At 42.0% G+C, this 28,000-nt stretch overlaps 1 protein-coding gene across 4 annotated transcripts in view; it reads left to right on the forward strand.

The window, feature by feature from the left end:
* Positions 1–28,000, forward strand: part of LOC146386971 (low-density lipoprotein receptor-related protein 1-like) — a 96,805-nt gene that overhangs the window by 37,865 nt on the left and 30,940 nt on the right. For all 4 annotated transcript variants that reach the window (XR_014800256.1, XM_084928242.1, XM_084928244.1 and 1 more), the window contains exons 6-27: positions 67–330; positions 11,033–11,195; positions 12,873–13,095; positions 14,685–14,874; positions 14,958–15,101; positions 16,166–16,402; positions 16,620–16,800; positions 17,861–18,083; positions 19,429–19,618; positions 19,722–19,847; positions 20,447–20,587; positions 21,015–21,140; positions 21,224–21,340; positions 21,448–21,528; positions 22,435–22,602; positions 24,046–24,228; positions 24,345–24,542; positions 24,670–24,915; positions 25,774–25,971; positions 26,961–27,165; positions 27,315–27,479; positions 27,567–27,811. Coding sequence is in view for 3 of the 4 variants with exons in the window: in XM_084928242.1 (XP_084784368.1) it covers positions 67–330; positions 11,033–11,195; positions 12,873–13,095; positions 14,685–14,874; positions 14,958–15,101; positions 16,166–16,402; positions 16,620–16,800; positions 17,861–18,083; positions 19,429–19,618; positions 19,722–19,847; positions 20,447–20,587; positions 21,015–21,140; positions 21,224–21,340; positions 21,448–21,528; positions 22,435–22,602; positions 24,046–24,228; positions 24,345–24,542; positions 24,670–24,915; positions 25,774–25,971; positions 26,961–27,165; positions 27,315–27,479; positions 27,567–27,811 (4,014 nt within the window). In the remaining variant the exon portion in view is untranslated. The remainder of the gene's footprint in view (positions 1–66; positions 331–11,032; positions 11,196–12,872; positions 13,096–14,684; positions 14,875–14,957; positions 15,102–16,165; positions 16,403–16,619; positions 16,801–17,860; positions 18,084–19,428; positions 19,619–19,721; positions 19,848–20,446; positions 20,588–21,014; positions 21,141–21,223; positions 21,341–21,447; positions 21,529–22,434; positions 22,603–24,045; positions 24,229–24,344; positions 24,543–24,669; positions 24,916–25,773; positions 25,972–26,960; positions 27,166–27,314; positions 27,480–27,566; positions 27,812–28,000) is intronic.

Genomic DNA, 28,000 nt, shown 5'->3' on the forward strand with positions numbered 1-28,000 from the left:
GTGCATATTGATGATCTCCTCGCGTTCCTTCTGTTTACTCTTAGTTATGTCCGTCTTTCTTTCCAGTGCCAGTAGAGCGTCTTCCTGTCCTGTTGATCGCCAATTCCCAGAACATAAACGCCACCTTTCTGAGCGGCACCACAGTCAACAATCTGCTGTCTACCAGCACCAAACAAACCACCGCCATGGACTTCCTTTATGCTGAGGAAAAGGTCTGCTGGATCCATGTAGGAGACTCCCCCTCGTCCACAAACCTCAAATGTGCCTTCATCCCCAATCTGAAGAGCTTCACGGACGAGAGAATCATCAATATTTCCTTCAGCCTGCACCGTAAGTACAGCGCAGCATCACAGCTAAACCATTTAATGTTTATAATGTTTTCAAATTACGCTTTAAATGCTTTTCAAATTATTCGATGAGCCACAAAAAAACTCAAAAAGACCACCAGAAAATGGTCTTCTATAGCCTTCTCTCACACTTTACTCACACTTTAATATGGGAATGTATTATTTATGTGTTTGTATTGTAATTCTGTTTCTGACAGCAATTCAACGTGAAAATGTTTTGCTGTAATCGCTAAGTGTAATTAGCTCAGTGAGGCACACTTTACACCACCTGTGGCTACATAGCAATCTGCCAAACCACTTGGGATCTTTTAAGCTTTGGCTTTTCAGTTTTCTTCTGTAGGCCTTTTGGCATTGTCAAAAACACAGGCGTGCACTACACTCCAGAAATGATAATTAGACTTTTTCTCTTGGTTTATATGAAAAGGAGGAGGAACGTTTCAGCATTTTTGTAGCTTTGCATAGAAAAGTGCTTCCGTTATACATGCAGGTCTTATTAAAATGAATTGTTGATGTAATGCGTGCATTAGCTGTGACATAGCAGATATCCATTACTACTTACTTACTACTTATTACTTCTCCTACAGCAAGGTGGACATTGTTATCTGGGAGTGATTTAGGCGTCTTTCTGTGTGATGAACATACACCCATGTTTTTGTCAGATAGACAAATAAACATCCATCCACTTTTTCAGATGGCAGTTTGACAGAGCTTGTCGTACAACTTGGGGTAATTTAATCCGATTAGTACGGTCCCACCAAAGTCAGCCACAGGTTCTCTTAGTTCTGGTCTCAAGCCCAGATAAACGGGAACACTTGTGTCACAAAGTGAACCCGGCATAAAATTTTTCGCCAAATTAAACATGTGACTCATTTGTAAGATTTCCATACCGGATCAGCTGAGGGCCCAGTTAAATTCTTGTCTGGTCCTGTTGGCCAGCAGGGTGCTGGTGGAAACTGCCCGGCAAAGACAAAGAAAGAGGAGAGGGGGAAGGCATGTTCGGGGGCAGCGAGAGAGAAGTCTGCAAGAAGAAGAAGAAGAAAATGTTTTCAAATGGGGGTTTTTTGGTCATTTTTTTAAAGGTTAAAGAACATGAAAGTGTATATCAGAGGGGTAAATAAATACTTCAAACACAATGTAAATAGGGTAACAAAAAAATGTCCGGAAACTGGGCCAAAAGCTGAGCTGAGCTTCTCTCGGCTCTGTGCACAGTCAGTCACAGATATTATGGCAACACATTAGAAGCAGCTGTATTTTTCCATGGCTTAAGTCTCCTTTCAAAAAACACTGTAGAGTCCTTACTTGTGTAAAAATGAAACTAAAAGTCAAAACCTGAGGAGTCACTGAATACAGACATGAGAACTTGCATGTTCCTGAGTGTAGACACCCTGCAGGTCAAGCAGTCACATCGTCTTTCTTACCTTCTTTTTCCCCTTTATCGCTCCTTTGCTTCGCACCCTGTTTCTAGTCATACTGTGGCTTGGTTTCGGGCAGCTTGTCTTCAATGAGTCAGAAGAAAACAGAGCGACAAAAACAGAAATCTCATCTTGAGAAAGCCACCTGCGATGCCTCATTACAACATCTTTTGGGAAGTTGGTCGACAGGTGGTTTGTAATCATTCGTAGCTGCAAACATTAATCGGGGACTTGGCCCTGAATCAGAACAACGCCGAATTTCTCCCTCACTTTGCCGTTCCGTTTATTTTCGGAAAATAAACTGCGTGCTTCTCCCCACAATCTCTTACCGTCACCTTAAGGGAAGGCTAAAATGAAAGCGAGCCTATTTTGCGAGTGCACCAGAGAAAGTCGAAGAAGTACGCAACGTCTCATTTGTACTTTATAATTGCTGAGCGGCGCCAACAGAGCTGTAACTCGATGAAGGAATGAGAAGTATTGAAGAACCGGCTGGGAGAGATGGGAGGGCGTGCAGGACTTTTGATGAGCTTAGCGAGCAGACCTCTGGATATTGGTTCTGATGAGAACTGGAGGGGATCTGACACACTAAGTAGCTCCTTACAGCAGCAGGGGAAATGAGGAGTTTTAAAATTCAACAGAGGGAAGATAATGTGCTCACGAAAGTCGTGACAAAATCGAATCGGTTTAATGGAAATAGGGGAACGCCCTCAGTCCGCTGACTGAATTTGAGCGGAAAATGAGAAAGAGGGTGCACATTAAAGACAGTCTTCCTTGTGTGAACTTTCACATATTTTCACTTTACTTTTGATTTCGGGACTTCAAGCAGCCCTATAGAATAATGTAGCATGTAGTTTTGTTCTGCTCCTTTTCCTCCCCTCACATCTGCTTGGAGTGCAACCACTTGTCTCTCACTCTCTCCACATTCCTTTTCCATGTGACTAAAAGAATGAAGTAACATGACAGAAATGACTTGCTCAGCGCCGACCGTCATAGAAAGTATAGAAGCAGAATAGTGACAGACAGGCGAGCCCTGGTTTCCACATGCACGCACAATGTGGTGCAGCTGTCTTTTGGAAATGTGCTAGTTGTAAACCAGATGATACTAGACAAGCTTAGAGCAGGAAAAATGGGGGATTTTATCATCAGAGTAGAAAAAAATAAATAAAAAAGCATTTCTCTGTGTGTGTTCGCTATTGCTACATTCGTCATGAGCTCATTACTGCACATCAGTACATCATAACGCCCATCTCAAAATTACAGAAAGTGCCACATCATTACAGAGCTTGCCTTTAAGGATACAGCGTTTGTGAATAGTAATAATAATAATTATGATCAAAGTCATTCAAAAACAAGAATTATCACAGTTGCTATAATTGTGCAGCTGTAACCAGAACCTTACAACCGACTTGCCAATTTAAGAACCAGAAGCATTTTTTATTTATTTATTTATTTATTTTTACATAAAGGAAATTCCATCAGCCTCAGCTGGTTTCCTCACGCCTGTCCTCCACGCACATGCACGCCCACACACACTGCAGTGTTCGTTTGTAGACACAGACACATGTGTGCACACCCACGCACTGCCAAAATGGAGCACTGGCTGCATTGAAGAGCAAGGACAGGATGTGCATGACAGATGATGCAGGATTAGAGATGCTGTAAATGTGGAAGCAATCGAAGGGCGCTGCTTTTTCTGTATCCTTGTCACCATATTGTGGTTTCTGTGTCATTGTTGTTGATGGAAAATGCATTTCGGTTGCTAATGAGGCAAATCAAAATATGCTGAATTAAAGCAAGCATATCCGAGGCACAAAAGGGTTGCTGGGTATGAGCTACATAATATGGTAAGATGTGTAGATCTTTATGCTATAATGTCTTTAAAAACAAACATTTATGGCTGTGTACTTTGAGCCGTGTAAAGAATATACAGTACAAACGGGCAAGAGTTTTTGTCATCCGTTCCACATGATGATTTGAAGGGACTGCCCATCAGACTTCATCTTTTGTACAGGCTGGAAAGAGGAAGGAGCAGATTTACACTTACAGTTAACGTCAAAAGGAGCCAGCAGGATCCAGTAACAGGGATTAACATAGGAAATGACGCACATGTGATCAGAGTGACTCATGACCTCACTATTTCACAGATGAGTTGTCCAGATGTGTCTCCACCCGCGAACACTGTCACTCTCTTATTTAGCCACATTGCCTTTATTTATTTATTTATTTATTTTGATACTCACAAATTTCTGAAATAAACAAATTTAAAATCAGGCAAACTTTTAATGGGATGACAGAACAAGTCTATAGCCATGATGCAGCACGTTTAAAGTGTGCTATAATAATTAGCATTCCTATACACAAAGCACAAACTAAAGCATATAACAAATATGCATATTGATAATCATACTACTTCAAAAGTACTACAAAGTAATGCTACTGCTGCTTCACCCTGCTTCACCCACAAACATCTGCCTCCCGCTCAGCTTGAGGAAAAATCATGGGATTTTGCAGTGTAGGTAGGTAGGATCCATCTTTCTGGCACATTAATGTCCGCACTAAATTTCATGCCGTTAACGCCAAAAAGCCGGAGCTTCCAAATAATATTTACATTTTTAGAACCTTTGTTCCTGTTTGATGTACGATGATGGAGGTCAGAGGATTGTTTAAAAAGGAAAGTTGCAAAAATACCTCCTTAACATTTGATGATTTTTTTCTTTCCGTTTATCTCAGCACTTTCTTATTTAATAAACTGTATGTTGTTCTGCACCATTTATTCTACACCGTGGCTCTGCAGAAAACAACTATCCTTTTAATATACAGGCCGAAAAAAAAACACTCAGAAAGCTGAGTAAACTTTACTGTGAGCAAAATGTTAATAAAAGGAGCTGCCAAAAAAAGATGACAGAGGAGTAGGCAAACAAAAAACCCTAAAAGCTAACTAAACTAACAAAGCTGAATTAAGGCTTAAATAGAAATCACAGAGAAGCTGAGAGCATGAGCGAGAACACTTTTCCTTGACCTCAATGGAAAATGTCACGAGGTGAAGGAAAGGTGTGTAGGAGACGTGATGAGGCTAAGTCTACTTAGCCTAGGCTCCTTAACAGCACGATGTCAGATATCTGCAGTGTCGAAACTACAACATCCAGTAGATGGACTACAACATGCACGCCTTACCTGATCCTTTTGTTTTGCTTCTGTCCGGTAAAGGATCTACTACAAGCCATCTGAATGTTTCAATATGTAACTACCAACCCCCCCCCCCCCCCCCCCCAAAAAAAAAAAAAAATATATATATATATATATAAAAACAAAAACAAAGCAATGTGCACATTTACATGGCACAGCAATAATACCTTCATCATATCAGCAACATACCGGCTCTCATCAGCTGCCTCTCACTTGTCTGCTGTATTGTTTTGGTTAGTACGTTGCCGGCTGCCTCATCGGAGATTTGTTTGTCAGTTTGAGCTGCTCTTGGCAGAATATTATTGCGCAACTTTTTATGCAACATAGTAGATCACCCTGCGATTGCAGCACCGTGCTAATTTACCCCCCTTAATAAATCTGCCTTGTTGCCAATAAAATAAAATGAATCTTATTTTCTCAGTTCTGCCTGCTGGATAGTTATAATTCCTCTCCAGCTCCTTGTTTAGCATTTCTGTGACTGAATTTAAATGTTTTTGTTTTGTTTTGTTTTTAATTAATTGATGATACTCCTAAAGGTTAGAATGCAACAGACATCACTAATGCAATCTGAAGGATACAGAACCTTTACCAGACTTTGATCCATTAATATCAATGTAAACTTGATTTGTGGAGCTTAGATACGATCTCCATGCAAGATAACAGTTTGACGAGAAGCAGATTTTATTGCAGCGGCGTGGCATTCAGAGATCAGCTGCGCGTTTATCAGCCTGTTCAAAATTCAAACCATATCAATAGGTTACGGCACGAAATGGAAAATGCATTTATAATTAACATTCAGGTGATCTGCGCAACTTTGTCAATTATCTATGAATGGTGGGATGGCATTATCCTCTTTCATGAAGGATGGTCCAGTGTATCCTCTGCTAAAGGAGGCAATAAAGGAAGCACAGAAGCGCCTTTCCTTAGTATTTATTTACAGTTCCTCTTATTATGACTGCGACACAGATACTTCCACGTCTCCTCCCTCAGTTAGAAACCTTTCTAAAAGAAACTGACTTGACAAAACTTGTGGTACACACAAGCTCTGTCAAGGAGACATGGTAACATGAAAAACAAATACCAAACATATTTCCCTTTTTTAGGGAACACAGAAAGACGTGACAGAGGGAAGGACAGACGGAAACAACAAGGACACTAAGCGAGCAAATACAAACTGAAGCGAAATACAAATCAAGCATCCAGAGCTAACGCTAGAGCAGCAGGACAGTCTAAACTGGTACCCAAGAGCTCAAATGAAATCAAACAGAGATAAGTTTACATTTACTAAAAATCACCCTTTGATGCTTCATGCTATGCACAGGAGGGCTGATCCCAGAGCTGCCAGTAAGCCCCCCTCATCTCAGCTTGTACTCTAAGAGCCAAAGTACCTGCTACCCTTGCACAACCAGCTACAGTACGCTGCTTAGGACAGACACTGGGCTGAAATCTCCTTAAAGGGTCATGTGCTGTTAAAAGGCAAGCCAGTCAGCACATTTTTAAGTCTTTCCATTCAACACTTGGTCAGCTTTAAGTTTCCCTCGCTCCCTTTCTGCTCCTTTACCTGCCTCACTCATTTTAGTTTGCACATTTTTTCTTATTTAACACGGGGACTGGGTTGTGCAGTATGAGGGACTGGTGTTAAAGCTTCAAACATTTCAAATTGACAGCCATGAAGTCTCAAAGCCATATCCGCCGCTTTAAACGCGATGATACTGATAGAAGCACGCTAATGCGTCCTTCTGTTAGCGGCGTAGTACAATGCTGGGCCCCCGTGACTGCCCTCCTACGTGCGCAGTTGCTTGTGTAAAACGTTGTTGAGCTCCTAGAAACAAATTTTAACTCCATTAGCTAGTCATGCACTTGTTTTTCTTAGACCAATGGGGAGCAGCCTACGAACAAGAAAACACGAAGAAAATGAGTTGTTTAGAGAAAGGAAGGCTAAATGAATAAGGCAGCTGTTTCTGTTTTTTCAATTATACGGTGTTGTTTTTTATAGCATAGTTTCAGACAGACAGAGCTGCAGTTAATGAATCCAGACTGTTTTCCCACCTCTGGGGAACAGACAAAGGGGAGGAATGGGGGATGATGCATGGAGGAGGAGAGAGAGGAGAATGGGAGGAGATAGAAAAGTCTGTGGCTTTGCTGAGGCCATTTCTGCTCAGCAGAGGTGCAGGAAAACCTTTTTTTTTTTTTTTCATGGTTTTCGGTAATCTTGCACAATCTCCTCTTTTCTCCCTCAGTTGTTTACCCAGTGTTTAATCTGGGAATCGGTGTTGTGAGGCAGCTGGAAGCATTTAAACAGAGAACTCTGTGTTAAAAATTAAGAGCACCTTTGGGACTTACGGCCGCTGATTCCATAAACCTCAGAAATGCTGCTGCACAATTGCCAAGTTTCCCTAGTGGAAATCAGATCTCTCCCTCGCCATCTTTCTTCTCTTCTCTCTCTTCTTTTTCTCACTTTTTTTTTTGTCTTTCTCTGTACTGCTGCATTTTTCTTTTATCCCTTTTCCACTTTTGTTCAGGCTCAAAATATTTGAAGGTGGTCCGTTTGCCTTCTTTTTGTTTTTTAAGCTCTTCACAAAAAATGTGAGTTATGTTTTTTTAAACAAGAGTTTAAACAGATTTATTGGTTCATTGCTGGTGAATTTTCACTATGGGCACTTTTACTGCATTCTTCTACTAAGGAATCTGCTTCATCATTTCCCGAACCCAAACGTTTCTTTCCTGGTTGAAGAAAATTGATCCTCAGGTTTCCCCTAAAGTCAGCACGGGGACCTGATCACTCTGGTAAACATACTGCCATGTTACACCACCACCCAAACCTCCTAGCGCTGCGTGGCCAAGGACCCCTACAGTATGACTTTAGCCCTACATACGAAGTGTTTGCGTAGAGTGTGTTAGGATAGTTCTGTGGAGAGCTGAGCCAAAGCAGCTGTGAAAATACAGGCCTTGTGATATGTGAAGCCTGCCTCACCAGGATTTCTCTTACTTTCTCTCTAGTATATGTATAGTTTGTATCTGCCATGCCAAAATGAATATTTACAGGCACGTTTGCTGGTGCTGGAAGAAGTGTTCAGCTGTTTTGCATAAGTAAAGGTAAAAAAGTAGCAAAGGGTTATGTTCACAGCTTGTTTCTGTGGCATCTCAAGAGACTAAAAGCAAAGAAAAATCATTTTATGTTGGTCAGTTGCATGAAGATGGCTGATTTCATAGTCATTCATCTGTTATATGTTCCCCCTGCACAGACTGCATAATATTTTGCCTCCATGGAGCCAGACTTTTGGATTTTTGAAAGTGATGAGCAATAGGTCTCCAGGCTTTCAAGATGTCTTTGACAGAGAATCACAAACTAGTATTTCTGCACCAACAAGTAGATTCCCAAATTTGTAGAAGACTTGGCACATTTCGACATGCAGTCCAGTATGTCCTAAAAAAGGATCTGAGGAAAGTGGACAAGTAGAGGACAAAAAAAGAAAAGTGTAGGGCCTTAAGAAAAACTATCTACAGAATATGAGGAGTAACTTAGTCCTTAGGAAACAGACACCTGACACAGGACCTGAGAGATTGCAATTTCTTTAAGTATTTTTTAGGAATAGTTCTCCAGGTTTCTTAAAGGACATTCAAAGCTCTTCTTTGGATGCCGGCTGCCTTTTCTGTTCTGTTCTCTATCAAGATGACCCCACATTGCTTTGATGATATTGAGGTCTGAGCCCTGGGGAGGCCTATGACCCGTGGCTGATAGCGATCTATTGTGTTTGGAATCATTTCATGCTAATCAGATGTTTTCCTTTTTCCACATTGACAATTCCATTGATTTTGACAAGATTCCTAACACCACTGGTTGAAATCCAGACCTAAACCATGACAGAGCCTGCAAAATGTTTTACTCAGTGTTGCACCTCTCTGCTGAACCCATCTTTAAATATAGATTCATCACTCCATAAGAACTGTCGCCGTTGATTTTTCAGCTCAGTTTTTGTGCAATTTGGACACCTTTTCAGCCTTTTCGCTCATTTTCCTTTCCTTAGGAATGGCTTTTTCACAGCCATCCTTCCACTGAGAGCATTTCTAATTAGGCTTTGGCAAACAGTAGATGGATCAACTAGATTTTATTTTGGTTGCTTGTTTGTGTCATTGTTACTATTTTTTCTTTTTTGCTGTCTGTAATATATTTTTATGTCTGTGAACACTTTTGAACCTTTTGCATTATACAGATAAAATTCACTTGACTAACGCCAACAAACTCAGTTACTAAACCGCTTCCCCAAACACAGATAACTGCTAATTAGTGCTGCGTAACATCCAAATAAAATACTGTAATTTCCCTCACCAAAATGAAGCACAGACTTTGCAGATTGGCTGTTAGTACAATTACCCACACAGCAAGCCTTATCATTTGTCAGGTAATTGCATAAAGACACCAGCACAAACAGAGAAGTCCAGTTCAGTGACTTGAGTAAGCAGCCTAGCAGTCATTTAGGGGCAATTTCAGCCTGTGTCGACGCCCACCTGTCACAAAGCATCCCCACGTCTAATAATGCTTAACTTTAAGCCTTAATTGAATCTAAACAGGTATGTAACCAGTAAAAACCCCTATGTAATAACGATGAAGGTGAAAATCAGACAAAGCAAAGAAATGTTATGTGAGAACATTTTAGAACTGTGTAATGCCATCTGGCACTGGTGATGTCATTTCCTTGCAGGGAGTTCAGATGCAGGACTGAGGTTCTGGCTACAGCTTCCTCCGAATGTCCAAATGTCAACACACAGACACACACACGCACACATACCTGCCTTACTTTGAGTATGACTTAAGAGCTTGCTGTAAACTTGCCATGAATCAAATATAAACACCAGAAAAATTAAACACACGTGGTGATGAGAAGCACTTTACTGTGAGGAAAAAGTATTTGTTAAGCCACATCTTTTAAAACAGTATTGGAAATCTACTTTATTCATTTACCAGCAGTTCAATCTGCTGAGAAGGAAAGAGGCTAATCATGTTTTACAACTTTATATGATGTATACTTTGTTAAAAGTATAGAATTAACAGTAAAAAGGTTACAGCACTCATATGAAAAGGAGTATAGTCTACAATATATAAAATATATTATTGGATTATTACTTAATTATGTGTCTGGTGTTATTTCTGGTCTGAGCTTTGAGCTTTTTTCCAACCTGCCAGATAAATGAAGGTATTTGAAAAATATATCCATTTCAGCATTAAGAGTACGTATAAAAATGCAAAATATAAAGAACTTATGCGTAATTCTCTTGCCGTTGTGCTTCACCAATGCACTGTACTTAAATTGGTAACAGTGAGAGTAACAGGTAGAGTGATAATTCCAGGCCTTTAATATCCTCCCATCTCCATTCATCTTCAACAAAAGCTTTGTCTCTGATTGTTGGCTCTGACTCATTGCGGCTGTGCTGCTGTTTGATGAAGAAGGGGGTCTGTTAATGTAACGTTTCAGACCCTTCCCCTCTTCACCGCATTCGGCACAGTTTTGATAGGAGAAGGGACGTTACAGTCTTTATGTCGGTCTGAATTTGAGCTTCGGTAGGCTTTAAATGTTCCATAAACTTTGCGTGTGGTGCTGTGCGCACACGTCTACGTGTTTGATTTTTGTCCCGTGTGTGGGGAGTGGAGCCTGGGGAAAATAAACCCAGTGAGAAACCACACAGAGCCGTCAGCTCTGAGGTACCACTATGGCAACATCACATAACCCGAAGCAACAAACAGGCTCTCTCATATTTTGCTGAAGTGATTTTAAGTGACAGACACAGTACTTAGACTCTGGCTAATTGGCGTTAGCTGTCGTCTCGTTTGTCAGTCAGGGAAAGCGATACGAATGTGAACCTGACGTCCTGGACTGTGTGCGAATGTGTGCATGAGAGAGAGTGTCTGTAGCACACTGCTGCAGACGAGCCAAACCTCTTACCCATCTCCTAGAAATAAAAACAACATCATCGCACGCCACAAGTTCCATACTAGTCACTGAATCATTACAAGTACAGTTTTTGCTTCACCTTGTTCCCTCTGTGTCCCATCTTCTCCCCCACCCCACTTCCAACTTTTCTATCCAGATGTGGAGCAGATGGCCATTGACTGGCTGACCGGAAACTTCTACTTTGTGGACGACGTGGATGACAGGATCTTCGTGTGTGACAAGAATGGGCAGACATGTGTTACCCTCCTGGATCAGGAGCTGTACAACCCCAAAGGCATCGCTCTGGACCCCACCATGGGGTGAGTGTGGTCACTTTCTTAAAGTACGGAGGGAAGAACATCACACAAACGTTGTCCAGCGACTGCGTCGTGTCATCCATCGCTGTTAGTCAACTTTAAAATATGTGGAAATAGAGTAAAAAAAACAGGATAAACTGGATGTTTGGAAGCTGGAGTAATTGAGCGCAGATGTTGGCGGTATGCTGACTGTATAAGGTTTTGAGAGGAAAAGCATGTTTTTGTTTTCGGCTCTTTTGTTTATGACCAAACTTTCCAGCTGAATTCCTGAAAGTGTGTCTGTATCTGCGGCGCGTGGTCGTGATTCTGAGAGATCGTTCTTCGGAGAAAACTGCACGAATGCAAGAATGTGCGTTCGCGTGCACGTATTTGCTTGTAGTTTTCCTCCCACACGGCTTTCTCTGCTGTAATTGGTTCGTTCAGGAACAGGTAGAGCTGCTGGAGCTGGCTTTTCTTTTGGTGATCAGCAGTGTCATTAGAGGGAGAAAACAGCAATAACAAACACTGGCACAGCAAAAAAAGTCTTAGTTGTGCTTTTAATAATCTGCAGGCTGACTTACTTTGAGTGACATACAAGTAAAAGACAAAATTTAATAAATAAATACATAACATCGTTCTATTTTTCCTGCCTTCATCTACTCATTAGCAGTTGCTCCGTTTCTCTGTTATGAAAGGATTTTGAGAGGTCTACTTTAGAGAAGGACTCACAGCTCGCTTGTGTAACACATGTTTTTCACAGTAGCCGCTGTTTGTTAACACGTTTACAGGGACTGTGAGCAGGATTTGTGATATGATGTCATAAACAAGTTATTTTATTTTATTTTTTTTATATTTCTGCTCTGGCAACAATGAAAACTTATGGTCTAACAAACTGGTTTTGTCAGGAAAAATGTTATCAGATCTCAAATATCCATCAAAAAGCCCAAAATAAAGTTTTCAGTATTTTGTCCAACCAGAAGTTAAAATCTGTCAATCAGCGGCATCTCTGGGAGCGGGCTATAAGGTGCTCCCGACACCTCCTGAAATATGTTTGGTCACCCTGGCACCCCCCCACCCTACTCCCACCCAAAAAGCCACTGGACTAGAGTGCTGTTAATCTTACAGTACCCAACAGTAATAGATGAGAGCACAGATAGGACCAGTAGGAATGTAACTGAGTACATTTACTCAACTACTTTCTCAGGCTTTATGTACTTGTAGTTCATTTACAGGTGACGTCTTGCTTGTAAATGAGACATCAAGTCTGTGTGGGATTACCTGTATAAATAAAGGTTAGATAAATAAAAAAAATTCAAGTATTTCCATATACTCTGTATTTCAAGTGTAATGCTTATAGATCAAGCTACTCAGCTATATATATGTCATTAATATAAACAGCTGCAACATTAAAGAGATATAGATATTAATAAGTCAATAATAATATGATGCAATCTGTGAACTATAATTTTTAGTTACTGAAAAGGTCAGAATACTTTTTTCTACTTTAAAAAGTATCTATTACAAGATTATGTTTACATATTAAATCTGCAATATGACACAGGGCTGCATATAACCTTGAAAACTGTGCTTTGCAGACCAATTTGCATCTTTGGTGCCCCCTGTGCCCCCCTTGTACTCCATTTAGAAAAATCATGAAAACACCCCTGCTATCAGTCCATTTCTTCTCACTTCTTTCTATAGGAAGGTGTTCTTCACAGACTACGGACAGATCCCCAAGGTGGAGCGCTGTGACATGGATGGCCAGAACCGCACCAAGTTGGTGGACAGTAAGATCGTCTTCCCCCACGGCATCACGCTGGACCTTGTCAGCAGGCTGGTGTACTGGGCTGATGCCTATCTAGACTATATTGAGGTGGTGGACTATGAAGGCAAGAACCGGCACACCATCATTCAGGGACTGCTGGTAAGAAAATAATCTCATTATTATCTCTCTTTAGCTGTAAGAAATTCCCCATAACGCTGTCTAACATGCTCTGGAGCTCTATACACGATACGTTACCCCAGTGTGCGCCTTTAATGCGTTCTTAGCCAGTGAGTGATTAGCAGGGAGAAGATGGTGGACATTTGGCTTTTCATTAAATAAGCTGATTAATCGTGTCCAATATTGAGGCTGTTGATGTTGCTGCGCTGTTGAAGCACATTGGCTCTTAAACCTGTTACCATGGCTTTTACTGTGATCTGTGGGGGAAGTAACAGCTTTCATTTACTCACTGAACCTAAGGGCACAGACATGCACACACACACACACACACATAAACCGCCACCTCTTGTTATATATGTGTGTGTGCGCACCTGTGATAGACCATTAGTACATGCACATCCTTCACTTACAGGATAAAAAGAACCGTGGTTATGGATGGTGCTGAGTCAGGGCTGTTTTACCAAGTCGGTGTATGTGTTTGCTGAGACTTAGCACACACTCTCTTAAAGGTGCAAGCTGTGTAAAAAGTAACGTTCAGATCACACACTCTGGCCAACACAGTCCGTCAGTCTAGTTTGTGTTGTCTACATCTGGAAGCTAAAGTGACCTAATGCACTATTGTTAATTGTTGCCTGAATCCAGATTATGATAGGAAGCAGTATGTAAATGTAATCTTTAAGGTAGTCTGTGTTTATCAGTGATATCCACAATGACAGGCCTCAGTTCCATGTCAGATTTCGTGTTGTTCCGGTGTTTTTGTATTTCCTCCTGACTTTGTCAGCTAAAGGCAAGTGCTGTGTGAGCACTCATCATGTTTGAGAGCTCTGGACTATTTTCGGTCTCGGTCACACTTTGCACAATGCTGACCACGGGAAATTCTACTTTTTGGACAAGTGGCTTTTTAAAATTGTATATTGGGGCACCTCAAACAGCTTGACCACTGTTCTACACATGTGCGCATGGTTTATTAAACTGAAGGTGACATAGCAACACAGCATCTGTTTAATGGTAAAAGAGTTTTTTAAAAATCTAACCATCGGAAATGTCACCAAAGAAGATCACAAAGAGGAGAAAACTATTTTGTTTTGGTGGTAAGTTGCCATGGAATGAGGAAAATAATAGCTACCAAATTGTCCCCATACAGAGAAAATAAAAGACTTGCTCAAGGAAAATGTCACAAAGCAAGGAGTGACAGATCCATTGTTGTATATTGGCGATGCAGGGGAGTGCACTACTAAAAAAACAGCTCTTGGATTGCATTTATTTGTTCAAATTTATGAAAGTTAAACCCCTTTTTATGAAGTTACACACAAAGGCAATACTAAAGTGTTTCTGCGTAGACGTCACGAGGGCTTAGATGATTTTTTACAGTCTCTGGAGACTAATAAAGCGCTTGTAGGTCTATTTTTTTGTAAAGACTGTTAGTCAGAGAGGCTTTGTTTATGGAAAACTTATTTTGTATGAGTATTTGTACATGTAAGTTTAACAACAAGAGACGAAACACATGAAATACTGAAAAAAATAAAGCGTTTTTTGTGCTTTCCTCTCCCTCTGATTTGTGTTGTTTTTAGATTGAGCATCTGTATGGGCTGACTGTATTTGAAAACTATCTCTACGCCACCAACTCAGACAACACTAACATGCAGCCCAAGACCAGTGTGATCAGGGTGAACCGCTTCAACAGCACAGACTACCAGGTGGTGACCAGGGTGGACAAGGGAGGAGCTCTGCACGTCTACCACCAGAGACGGCAGCCCCCAGGTAGACATGCCCGCACATATACATCATTCCTAGGTGGATATTTTATTATGAGACTCATTTTTTCCCTCTTTCTTGGTTTCTAGTGCGCAGCCACGCATGCGAGGAGGACCAGTTTGGGAAGGCTGGAGGTTGCTCTGACATCTGTCTGTTGGGGAATGGCCAAAAGACGCGGACTTGCCGCTGTCGCTCTGGATTTAGCTTGGGTAGCGATGGCAAATCTTGCAAAAGTGAGTGGGAATGAACGGTGACTGAGCTCCAGCGATTGTAAATCAACACATCCATCAAAAGTTATCTGCGTGTCGAACATTCACTGTAGCAGTATTCCCAGACGAGGGTGGGCTCCTGAATTTCCCAGTGGGTGTATGGGGGCATAGCTCAAGTAATTTGAAAGTTTACTAAAAAAAATAAGTTTGTTGAATTGTATCGTGCATAAGATATTTACATGTAGAAATGCCATTTTTAAGAATTTGGACGGTCTTTTTAGACTTTCTACGTGTGCCCTATGAGAAGGTATTATAAAGCCCTTTCTATGAAAAGAGCTGCTTTAAGTGTATTTTGGTCTAAACTGTTGCCTTGGCTCGGATCCATGTAGATTCAGTTTGAAGTCACCAGATTAACAGATGTCTCGAGCAGTTGCTGTCTGTCTGTGTTCATTCTCCTGTAGATTTAATCCTGCTATCTCACTGTTTGAGTTTAAGCACAACTCTCTCCCTCTACGTCAGTGACTCTATATCAAATGATCTGTGAACCAAGTTGTACAAGTCATTTATCGATGTATGAAATGATCTCTTCTGCTGTCCTGCATATGCAGTCTTTCTGTTCTCAAGTTATTTGCAGAGTTGAGTTTTCTGAAAGTAACGCCGGCACTGAGCTCCAGCATTTGTTTTATGTATTTTAACAGCATTGCTGGCTCTTTGCTGGCCGCTCCACAAAGCTGTCAGTGTGATTCAGCTTATTCTGAGAAGTGTTTTACTATCCACCAATAACAGCTTTATATTGATCTGCCTACTGAGAAAAGAACGTCCTTGAAAATGGCAATATTGATTGACCCAAAGGGCACCCATCCTCTTCATAGGCTATCTCATTAAAAATCACTTAATTTTCATTTTTGGGCTTTTGTTGAACTTGCATTTTTTTAAACATTAATAATCCATATAAATTATTCAGAAATAACTGTGTCAGCATATGAGTTGGCCTCTAATTTTGATTCCTTTAAAAAAAATAAAATAAAGAAAGGTAAATGATAGTCTAAGTTGAAGTGTTTTACCTTTATTCCCTTGTTTTGCCACAGAACCAGAGCACGAGCTCTTCCTGGTCTATGGTAAAGGTCGCCCGGGGGTCATCAGAGGCATGGACATGAATGCTAAGGTGCCAGATGAGTACATGATCCCGATCGAGAATCTAATGAACCCGAGAGCGCTGGATTTTCACGCCGAGACCGAGTTCATTTACTTTGCTGACGCCACCAGCTACATGATTGGGCGCCAGAAGATTGATGGAACGGAGAGGGATACCATTCTGAAGGAAGGTACGGCAACAGCAGCTGATTGGAGAGACCAAAACGACATGCCAAGATTATGAGCTACTTCAATGATTTTCCATAATAATCTCAAAAACGCATTTCTTAAAATAAAATTTGTAGCCATATTGTAAAAGACTGTTTTTGTTGATCTTACTTATAAAGCATGTGATATGCTTTATGCTGTGTAGAAAAACTTCACAGCCACTGTTTGTGTTTGTCTCAGCGATCCACACGGTGGAGGGTATAGCTGTGGACTGGATGGCTGACAACTTGTACTGGACAGATGACGGGCCCAAGAAAACTATCAGTGTGGCTCGACTGGAAAAGGCTTCACGGACCCGGAAAACACTGATTGAAGGGAAAATGACTCACCCTCGTGCCATTGTAGTGGATCCGCTTCATGGGTAATATGGATAAAGAGATGAAGGGAGGAATAGAGTGCAGAGAGAACAGATATCAGTAAAGAGCAGGTAGAGGAAATTATGGTAATAAGGTACAAGTGAAAGCAGATAAGAGATAATAATAATAATAGGTGATCGTTACATCTGGTTGTCTGTCTGATGACTCAAGTAAAAAAATACCCACCCTGCTGCTCACCTCTCAGTAAAACCAAAGCAACATTTCTGTCTGCTCTCTTTGTTAGCTTTTATCTTGTCTGTTGCATCGGAGATTTCTGTTGCTTTTCCTTGTAAGCAGTATCTTTGTATCATCCAGCCGAAGCCCTTTGATCATTTTTCACTCAGTGCTGCTGACCATTTTCCCCTCAAATTGGCGAGTCCTTTCTGATTACACCTATCACACCTTATTTACTAAAACAGATGGAGCATTTTGTACATTAGCTCCATTAGCTCCATTTCATTTGCATGCAGCCATATTGCTCTTTCAAATAATTCTTTATAATGGTGTACATGGATGTGTCTTATTGATAAGACCTCCTGTGCTCTTTCCTGAGAAATACATGCTCATAAACCCACGCAAAGACACGCACACACATTGGATTGCTAGTGACAGGGTGATGTGTGTCCACACGCTTCCCTGGGGAAAGGCACTCACTTCTACTAATGCCTGTAATCAATCAGGCTCAGCAAGGAGGAGGAGAAACTAGCAGAAACCACTAGAAAGAGGAAAAGGCAAGGGAACTATAGAATGCCACTGTTAATGTCAGTCATATTATGGCAAGAAGGGATGTTTATAATGTCGTACAATAGTGTAGACATCAGTGGTTGAAAGGACCTAGAGTACCTGATGACAAACACCGGTATGCCTGTGGGCATATCAGCTGAGAAACATTGCTGAGCATTCCCCACTGGTTGGTTTGATGAGTATTGGGTGCTTTAGGGCAGCTAGATAAAATGTCACTGCTTTTGTTAATCCTAAGAGATTCTTTACGATGCATCAATAATATTTACCTTTTCCTGTCTTGCTATCACTTGTACCCATAACAGTTCCCTTGTTATTCCTCAGGTGGATGTATTGGACAGATTGGGAAGAGGATCCTAAGGAAAGCAAGCGTGGAAAGATCGAGCGGGCGTGGATGGATGGCTCAAACAGAAATGTGTTTCTGACCAGTAAAACAGTGCTGTGGCCCAACGGCCTGAGCCTGGACATCCCCCAGGGAATCCTCTACTGGGTGGATGCCTACTACGACCGCATAGAGATGGTCTACCTTAACAGTTCCGGACGCAAGGTCAGAATTAAAATGGTTTAAGAATTGAAGGTTAAAACTGTTTTACTGGAGTCTGGTAACTTCAGACAGGAGTTAAAAACGGGTGTCAATGCACTAATAAGGAATGCGCTTTAAAGCAGTGGAATAATGTGGGTGGTCTATCACTGTGTAGTACAAACAATGTGGCCTTGAGTTTTGTTAACACTGGTTTCTCCTTGTGTCTGAACTGATATTTTGATTTCACTGAGCTGTGGTGCTATTGGTGCTGTTTTTATAATGCAGAAACTGGAATGGAATCTAAATATTATGCACACACACACACACACACACACATACACACACACACACACACACACACACACACACACACACACACATTAGTGAAACAAGTGCCAGTCAATGTATAATGTGCATTTTTATATTGCTATTGCCTAGACACTTATATGTTACTTAACCCATGTAATAACTAGTAAAAAACACCAGTCATTGCATCATACTTTATCATCACCATGAAGTAATACGAGCAAGTTTTGAACTACACTGCTCAAAAAAATTAAAGGGAAAAAAAATCATGCTGGATATCTATACTGATGCTGTTGGGTAGACTGAAACATAATGTCCCAAGGGTGTTCGACTGATTTTAGGAGAGGTGAATGTGGGGGCCAGTCAATGGTATCAATTCCTTCATCCTCCAGGAACAGCCTACAAACTCTTGTCACATGAGCGCGGGCATTTTCAAGCACCAGAAGGAACCCAGGACCCACTGCACCAGTGTAGGGCCTGACAGTGGGTCCAAGGATTTCATCCTGATGCCTAACTGCAGTCAGGGTGTCGCCCTAGACCATCACTGAGCCATTATCAAACAGGTCGTGTCATCATCTGTGCAGAAGGTGAACCTGCCGTCATCTGTGAAAAGCACAGGGTGGCAGTTGTGGACCTGCCAATTCTGGAATTATATGGCAAATGCTAATCAGGCTCCATACGGCCCACTATGAGTCTGTCTCTCATTGTCTGTGATGGTTAGACATGCTAACATTTAGACCAGTGGCCTGCTGGAGGTCATATCGTAGTTCTGGCAGTGCTCATCCTGTTGACCAGCTGATGGGTTAAAGGCCTTCTACGGCCCTATCCACCTCTCCTAGAGTAACTGCCTGTCTCCTGGAATCTCCTCCATGTTCTTGAGACTGTCCTGGGAGACACAGCAAACCTTCTTCTCCTCTACTGTAACTGTTATTAATTTCATTAACACCAAACCAGCTGAAACTGACCAACAACCCCATCTGTTACCTAACTGACCATATATATGCAGTAGTGGTTCATTATAAAAACATGCTTTACAGTCTTGCCTCTCTTCTCACATCACCAGACGGTGTATGAAGGTCAGGAGCTGAACCACGCCTTTGGTCTGTGCCACTATAAACACTTTTTGTTCTGGAACGAGTACCGCAGTGGAAGCATTTACAAGTTGGACACCACCACAGGCACTGCCACTCTACTGCGCAACGAGCGACCTCCCATCTTTGAAATTCGAATGTACGATGCTCAGCAGCAGCAAGGTACTGGGAAAAGCGTTATACATAACATCCATCCAAACATGCTAACTTAAAAAGTATTGTTGTCCACAGAGACAGCATCTCATAAGTGCCCATTCATCTACAGGTTCTAATGCATGTCGTGTAAACAATGGAGGCTGCAACAGTCTCTGTCTGGCCATACCAGGAGGGAGGCAGTGTGCCTGTGCAGAAGACCAAGTACTAGACAAAACTGACAACACCAGCTGCAGAGGTTTGTGCATGAACTCTTTGTACGTGCTTGTGTGCGTCTGCAGGGTGTTTCTAATGGCACCAGTTTTGCTCCATTACCCACAAGGTTAAGCTTCTTGTATGTCAGACAAGATGAGTCAAGCAGTCTGACTGTATGTTTTCTAAAACTGTTAGTCCTAAAATGTTTGAACAAATGCAGACAGACAAGAGCAGGCTACAAGAGCAAGCAACATCTACATACTGTAATGCAATCAAGTGCAAACTGTGCAAAAAACGCTGCCTTTGTGAAGCGTAGTCCTCAAGGTGTTCTTGTTGTTTTGCAAAAAAAACCCAGAGATTACAGTCTTTGTACAAGTGGTTCCCTTCTGGTTTTCTTGATTGTTATGCAAGCACCAGTCAGCTCAGCCTCAGCCTGTTATGGGTGGGTTTTGACTGATGGATTTCATGAATGTTCATGTAATTGTGCTTTTTCACAAAACCACGCATTTTTCCCTTCTGTGGAAAATTTTCAGAATTCCTTGCAAACTCCTGCTGCTTTTATGTCCTTCATGACCTTCGTTTTTTTTGTTTTTTTTGTTTTTACCCCCACATTGTCTTTAACCTCCTTCTTCTCTTCTACAGCAAACCCCTCTTATGTACCTCCTCCTCAGTGCCAGCCTGGAGAGTTTGCCTGTAAGAACAACCGTTGTATCCAAGAGCGCTGGAAGTGCGACGGAGACAACGACTGTCTGGACAACAGCGATGAGGCTCTTGAACTGTGTTGTGAGTTACTGCCCGTACACGCAAACAAAACAGCTGCCCCTCCTTTTGCTACTGAGTCAGATGGTGTCCTGAATTTAACAGTGTAGTGGAGCCAGAATGAAATGAGAGATTTTGAATTGAGTGGGCGAGAGTTTGTGTGTGTGAATGCCCGTGTATATGCGGGTACACGATTTCTGCGGCTCGGGAAATGCTCTCTGTCCGTCTCTCCGTCTGTCTTTCTGCCTGTGGTCAAAAGTGCAGACAGGTTTCCCTTCCAGACAAAACAAAACCCAGTCCAAACCAGCTGGAATATCTGCCCTCTCTTGTATTCGTTTTCACCTCACATCTCCGAACTCTCTCACCTTTCCGTTCCCCATCTCCACACACGGCTTCTTGTATTCCTGTTTCTCCCTCGCCCTTCAGTGCGCCCTTTTTTCCCCCTCTCCAGACCAGCACACTTGCTCTGCGGACAGATTTAAGTGCAAGAACAACCGCTGCATCCCTCTGCGCTGGCTGTGTGACGGGGATAATGACTGTGGGAATGACGAGGATGAGTCCAACACCACCTGTTCAGGTAGACAAAGACTCATTTATTTTGGGTCGTTTCTGGGTTTTTTTTCTATTTATGACGTGAACTCTGCTATTTTGTGTTTTTAGCCCGAACCTGCCCGCCCAATCAGTACTCGTGTGCTAGCGGGCGCTGCATCCCCATCTCCTGGACATGTGACCTGGACGACGACTGTGGTGATCGATCAGATGAGCCTGCTTCCTGCGGTTAGTCAACTTAATTTCCACCCGACAGCTCATTGTACAAATTGTTTTGCCATATGAGCGCCACGTGAGCTAGCGTTTTATATCTAAAAGTCTTCCTCTGTCCACAGCCTACCCCACCTGTTTCCCCCTCACTCAGTTTACCTGCAACAATGGGCGCTGCATCAACATTAACTGGCGCTGTGATAATGGTCAGTTTCTCTTCTTTATTATCTCGTCTGCGTGTCTTTTATGTCGACGTACAGTAGCAACTCGTTGTTTGTCTTTGTTCCAGTTATCTGTGCATGTTTGGCCACCAGCCTTATTTTGGCATACGCTCTTCTTTTCATCATCTTTTGCGTTTGCATGTGCGTGTCTGTGTGTGTGTGTGTGTGTGTGTGCATTTGGTTTTGTTGTCACGTGTTGTGCTGTTAGCCCAATCTGCTGTCTTCCATTGGTTCTGTCTTTCAGAAAAGGATTGTGAGGACGGCTCTGATGAGTTGAATTGTCCAAACCTGACCGGTTAGTGCATAGATCAACATGCACCACAAAAGCCTTGATGCTAGCCTCGCTTTAGGACTGACCAGGCAGGATTAGAAACAGTTAGGGCTGCTTTTCTGCTCATTGAACATGGCCACAAGCTGAGACCAAAACTGCTAGCATTGATTAGTCCATTGTGCACAAATTTGATACTAAGTAAACTATTCATTAAAAGAAATACATTAAATAATCAAAGTGTACTTTTTGAGGAAACCTTAACTAAAGAATAAATGTTATTTTCCAGATGACTTCATAGTCAAATTGTTTAACAAATACTGAACGTTATGTATTAGGTTGTCTCAAAAGTGCTCAGAATGCTCTGCTTCCAAGCTCAATGTATCAGCGCTGGGTACATTCTCTCATGGTGCATGGTCTGATCTATGCAGTTTCTGTGATTACTTTGACTCTCATCTTTGATGTTCAGTTTAATTTGTGTTAATTTTTTTTAATTTTCTCTGTCGTAATTGAGAAAAGATGATATCTATCTATCTATCCACCTGTCTGTCTATCGTCTTTGAGGCATTGCATGCCTCACAAAGTGAGTAAGTTAGCGTTGCTTCACTGCATTTGTTTTCCAGATAACGACTGCGGGGACAACAGTGACGAGGCAGGTTGTAGTCACTCCTGCTCCAGCGCTCAGTTCAAGTGTAACAGCGGCCGCTGCATCCCAGATTACTGGACCTGTGACGGAGACAATGACTGCGGAGACTACAGTGACGAGACCCATGCAAACTGCACCAATCAGGGTCTGTATCTAACCTCCATATTGTCTCTTGAAACTTTTCCACTGCTGCAGAATATTGCTTTCCAATCGAATGCACCTTTAACTAGAAAAAGCAGTGTGTTAAGAGTCAAGTTTTCTGTTTAGATAAAGCCTTGCTACACTTGTGCGAACAAGTTTTGCCTTGACTTCAGCTTGAAGAGGTTTGTTTCATCTCTTTTCTGAACTTCATGTTTCTGTTCACGCAGCACTCCCAAGGATGTTATGTGATGTTATTCAGACACTTGAAGTCGTTTAAATATCAGGCAGGGAAATCTGACACATTACTTAGCGAAGTTTTATGGTGTATTGCACTTGGAAAGAACAAAAAACAAACATGATTTAAAAAGTAGCTATCGAACCGAACGTGACATTTGTACTATACAGAAATAAAATAATACAATAAAAGGACCTGCAGCTGATGGAACAGACTGCATTCTATTACCAACCTCTGTTGTACCCATAAAAATGTACGATAATTGATTTCCCCTGACAAATAATTTGCATTTATGTACTTTATAATTAGTATTCATATTTAATAATAAAAGCTTTAGTTGAAGAATGGCTAAGAAGGAGTACTGGTAATAAAAGTTGTGAGGAAAGGGGAAAAAGACATTGTGCACTAAAAGTTAGGGGCTACTGGCTTATCATAGAAGCTACTTTCGGCTGCTCCCTTATTGAGAAGGCGTTGTCACAGCGGGTAGCTCCACATGTTTGATTTGGCAGAGCTTTTACGCCGCATGGCCCTTCCAAAGGGATTTGAGTCTCCTCCCGGGACCAAACCGTGGAGGTTTCGCTTGTTAGCCACTACGCTACAGAGCCCCTACGAAGGCTACTGGCTGATAGTATAGGTTGGATATTTTGCAGTGTTTCTTAGCTGAAACAAACAAGACTGAATGAGTTTACAGAAGTCAAATTTATGTTAAACATTCAAGCTCATGTTCAAGCTGGTGTTTATGAAATACAGGTAGCTGTTAGTGTCACGGATGGTTCTGCATTAATTTCTTTCTTTAATCTCTTTCTTTTGTTTAGTAGATTAAATGGGTTTCGTGTCCGTAAGTCACTCTGTCTGTTAGGTACAACCTTTGACACCCAATAATTCAGATATACCTACTTATACTTATAAGTAACTTCTCTTAAAAGCAGCGAAATAAATCAAATATATTTTGCTGCTGTAACGAACTGCCTGCTGATGTGTAGAAAACAGTGACCTTCTCAATTCACGCTTAAAGCTTTTCTGTCAAATCTGTCCTTCTGCATGCTAATTTCTAACAGGCACCTCATTAATTTTAGTTCTCAGTCTTTTGAAGTCGCACATTGTTTTTGCTCAAGGCTGCGTGTCCTAATGCGAGAGATGTCGCAAAACGGCGTCACTTTCGAGTGATGTCTTTTTGATGTCTTGTTTTTTGGTTTGTTTTGTTTTTTTCAGCCACTCGCCCGCCTGGAGGTTGTCATACAGATGAATTTCAGTGTCGGATGGATGGCCTGTGCATCCCCTTGCGCTGGCGCTGTGATGGGGACACTGACTGCATGGACATGAGCGATGAGAAGAACTGTGAGGGTGTCACGCACATGTGTGATCCAGCTGTCAAGTTTGGCTGCAGGGACTCCGGTGAGGAATCCACACTTCTTAAAATGCACCGACTAATTTCATTCTGCTTTTAATGACATTTTATGCAACGTTCTGACGGAGGCTGCTCGTGAAATAACCCTGCCTTCTGTCTGTAGCACGCTGCATCAGCAAAGCCTGGGTTTGTGATGGCGACAGCGATTGTGAGGACAATTCAGATGAGGACAACTGTGAGGCACTGGTGTGTAAGCTCTCTCACCATGTGTGTGCCAACGACTCCACCATCTGCCTGCCCGCGGAGAAACTTTGCGACGGAGCTGACGACTGCCCAGATGGTTCTGATGAGAAACTCTGTGGTAAGGAACAACACCACAAAGGCTATGTCTCATTGCAGGGAACGCAACGCAGCAAGTGAAGGCCTGCATTTAAAATGATCGCTAAAATAAATCAATGGTTAAGTACATCTGTTCCTTTTATCTACAGACTTGTGTTCGCTGGACAACGGCGAGTGCAGCCATAACTGCACAGTGGCTCCCGGAGAGGGGGTCATTTGTTCCTGTCCTCTGGGCATGGAGTTGGGGGCTGACAACAAGACTTGTCAGATCCAGAGCTTCTGCGCTAAACACCTGAAGTGCAGTCAACGCTGCGAGCAGAACAAGTTCAGTGTCATATGTTCGTGCTACGACGGCTGGGAACTGGAGCCTGACAAGGAGAATTGCAAGAGCACGGGTAAGGGATCATGGAAACAAAAGGCAGATTTAGGGAAGTGAGCAGATGTGTGTGTGTGTGTGTGTGTGTGTGTCTGTATATAGAATTGAGTTACACAGGAGGGGGAGAAAGCTCGAGAAGTGACCCTTACTATACCTCATCAGCCAAAACAGCATCCTGGTTGGAGAGGATGCATATCGCCAGAATATGGTATTCTTTTTGGACAATAGACAGAACACTGGAGACAGGAAAGGGGAACATATTACATTGTTTTAATGAGAGTATATGACATGTAAAAAGATTCATGAAGAAAACCTAGCTAGTGTTTTCTGACTACCAGTTTTAGTTTATGAAAAAGTGATTATTAAATGTCAAAGAAAAAACTAAAGAGCTGATGTGTTTTTAAATTTTTTTTTATTAAAGTCATTAAAAGTGCAATTTGGGAAAGACAGAAAATACTTAATCACTTTATATCAACTTTGAATTTTGTAATCCACATAAAGAATGTAGTTATCTCCCTGCAGCAACGAGGACACAGATTTATGATGCTGCCTCTCACTGCCAGGTCTTAGAGACTAGCCACCAGCACCCTGACATTCATCCTGCTGCCCATATGGCTGCCTGTTAGGTACAGATAACTCCTGTCTTATTTACACTGAGTTTTAATTACCAGGGATTAGAGCCACTTTCATACCCCCTCCTTTGCTGGTCAAGCCACACACTGCAGAGGAACAGGGCTGCAGGTTTTCCATGCTGCACAGCAGAGCCATTTTGGAGCATTTTGAGTACCAATCAACGGTGACCAAGCAAAAGTTTTAACCCTTTATGATCTGGTTAGCTCCATATTTTAGGATATTGTTTTTTTCCCTCTTTCCACAGATCCTTTCAAACCCTTTATCATTTTCTCCAACCGCCATGAGATCCGCCGCATTGATTTGAATAAGGGAGAGTTCAGCGTGTTAGTTCCTGGGCTCAGAAACACCATAGCCCTGGACTTCCATCTGAACCAAAGTGCCCTCTATTGGACTGACGTCGTGGAGGATAAGATCTATCGTGGGAAGCTGTCTGAGAATGGAGGTGAAGCCTTGTACTGTAACAGGTTTTTATGCCTAAAAGACCTAAAAGCACCATCTCTTTGGTTTGTTTTGACAATCGAGGGTCCGCTAAGTTTCATGCCAGAATGTACGATCTTCATCAGTGAAAAACTGTTCTATTTACAGCTGAAAACATCTGGAAATTGGCGTTCCAATTGCAGTGCATTGATTAGGTTTTCTAGGATTTTATTGAGTTGAAAAGAACACATTGGAATGCAGGGCCCCTTTTCTGTGCTTAAAAGCAGAATAGACTGTAGAGTGTGTACAGCTATGCTGCTGGAGCTGTGGCTTCTCTGTAACAGAACATCAGATACTTCATCACATAAGGTCAGACCGGTCAGTCAAGACCTGCTGCATCAGGCAAGCAAGGCGTCATCATGGCTGCAGCAGCAATAATGAGGAAATTATGTGCACAAGTCTCCACTTATATTGTGCATCTTACTGTATGTTTATGTGCTTGTTGTGTGTCATGTTTACTTACACAGTCCATAGGCTACATGCAGCAGTATGTGTATGCTTTCATTGTGGCAGAGAGGATAATGACTCGTGTAATTAGACCCTGATTAGGAGCCCAACGGAAAATGAAAGGGTTAGAAAGGGGCTGGAAAATGTGTCTCTTTGCTCCTGGAAGACACCACACATTTCAGACCTTTTCTGCAATTGTAGCATCACCACCCATGCTGAACAATACTACTGTATTTACCATTTGATTAAAGAAAATCGCAGAGTTAACTTCTTATCCAAATAGCTCCATTGCATTTACATAATTTGTCAAACTAAAACTGGATTAGCAGTTAAGATTAGAAATGTAGTCGTCAGCAAATCCCAGCCTTCGCAGCCTTTAATGCTACATGTTGAGATACTGTGTGAATTTAAAAAATGTAAGCACCCCAGAGGAGTGTTTATTTTATTGAGTAGTGAGATGAAATATGATGTTTGAACATATGCCCTGATTTTTTTCTCTTCTTGTAGCTTTAACCAGCTTTGATGTGGTAATCCAGTACGGGCTGGCGACACCAGAGGGTCTGGCAGTCGACTGGATAGCGGGAAACATTTACTGGGTGGAAAGCAACCTGGATCAGATAGAGGTGGCCAAGTTGGATGGAACCATGAGGACCACACTACTGGCGGGGGAGGTGGAGCACCCCCGAGCTATTGCTCTTGACCCCCGGGATGGGTAACAGCTGTTTATTCCGCCTCCTCCTCATATCAAGGAGAACACGTTAACATCACGTTACAATGGCTCTAATTGTTTTGGCTGTAACTACGGAGCTTTTTCAGTTATAAACCTTGCTGACTGCTTCATTTCGTGTTATGGTTCTTTAGGATTCTCTTCTGGACAGACTGGGATGCCAGTTTGCCAAGGATTGAAGCTGCATCCATGAGTGGAGAAGGCAGGAAGACTATCCATAAGGAAACGGGCAATGGAGGCTGGCCAAATGGACTCACTGTGGATTATTTAGAGCGTCGCATCCTGTGGATTGATGCCAGGTTGTACAGAGGGAAAAACATGAAAATATTTGCACATAAATGTTCAGTAATACTCAGAAACATAGCTAAAACTTGTGCTTTATGCAGGTCTGATGCCATCTATTCAGCCAAGTATGATGGTTCTGGACTAATTGAGGTTCTGAGGGGCCACGAGTATCTGTCGCATCCGTTTGCTGTCACCATGTACGGTGGAGAAGTTTACTGGACAGACTGGAGGACCAACACGCTGGCCAAGGCAAACAAGTGGACCGGGAGCAACGTCACAGTGGTGCAGAGAACTAATACGCAACCCTTTGACCTTCAAGTGTACCATCCATCCAGACAACCACAGGGTAGGAAACAGACACACACTCATGTATGCACCACCATTATAATCAATATATGGAAAGATTACAATCTGAAATTATCTACAAGTTTCTGCCTTCAAAGTTATTAGTTGTACATTTTGAGTTACTGACAGTTATAAACTGAATCACCCCACAAGAAAGTTTGTGTAAGTCAAGACCACTACAGTCAGTATT

The sequence above is a fragment of the Perissodus microlepis genome, chromosome 5, assembly GCF_051167445.1.
Source record: "Perissodus microlepis isolate ML-2025 ecotype Zambia chromosome 5, ASM5116744v1, whole genome shotgun sequence".
Classification (NCBI taxonomy): Eukaryota; Metazoa; Chordata; class Actinopteri; order Cichliformes; family Cichlidae; genus Perissodus; species Perissodus microlepis.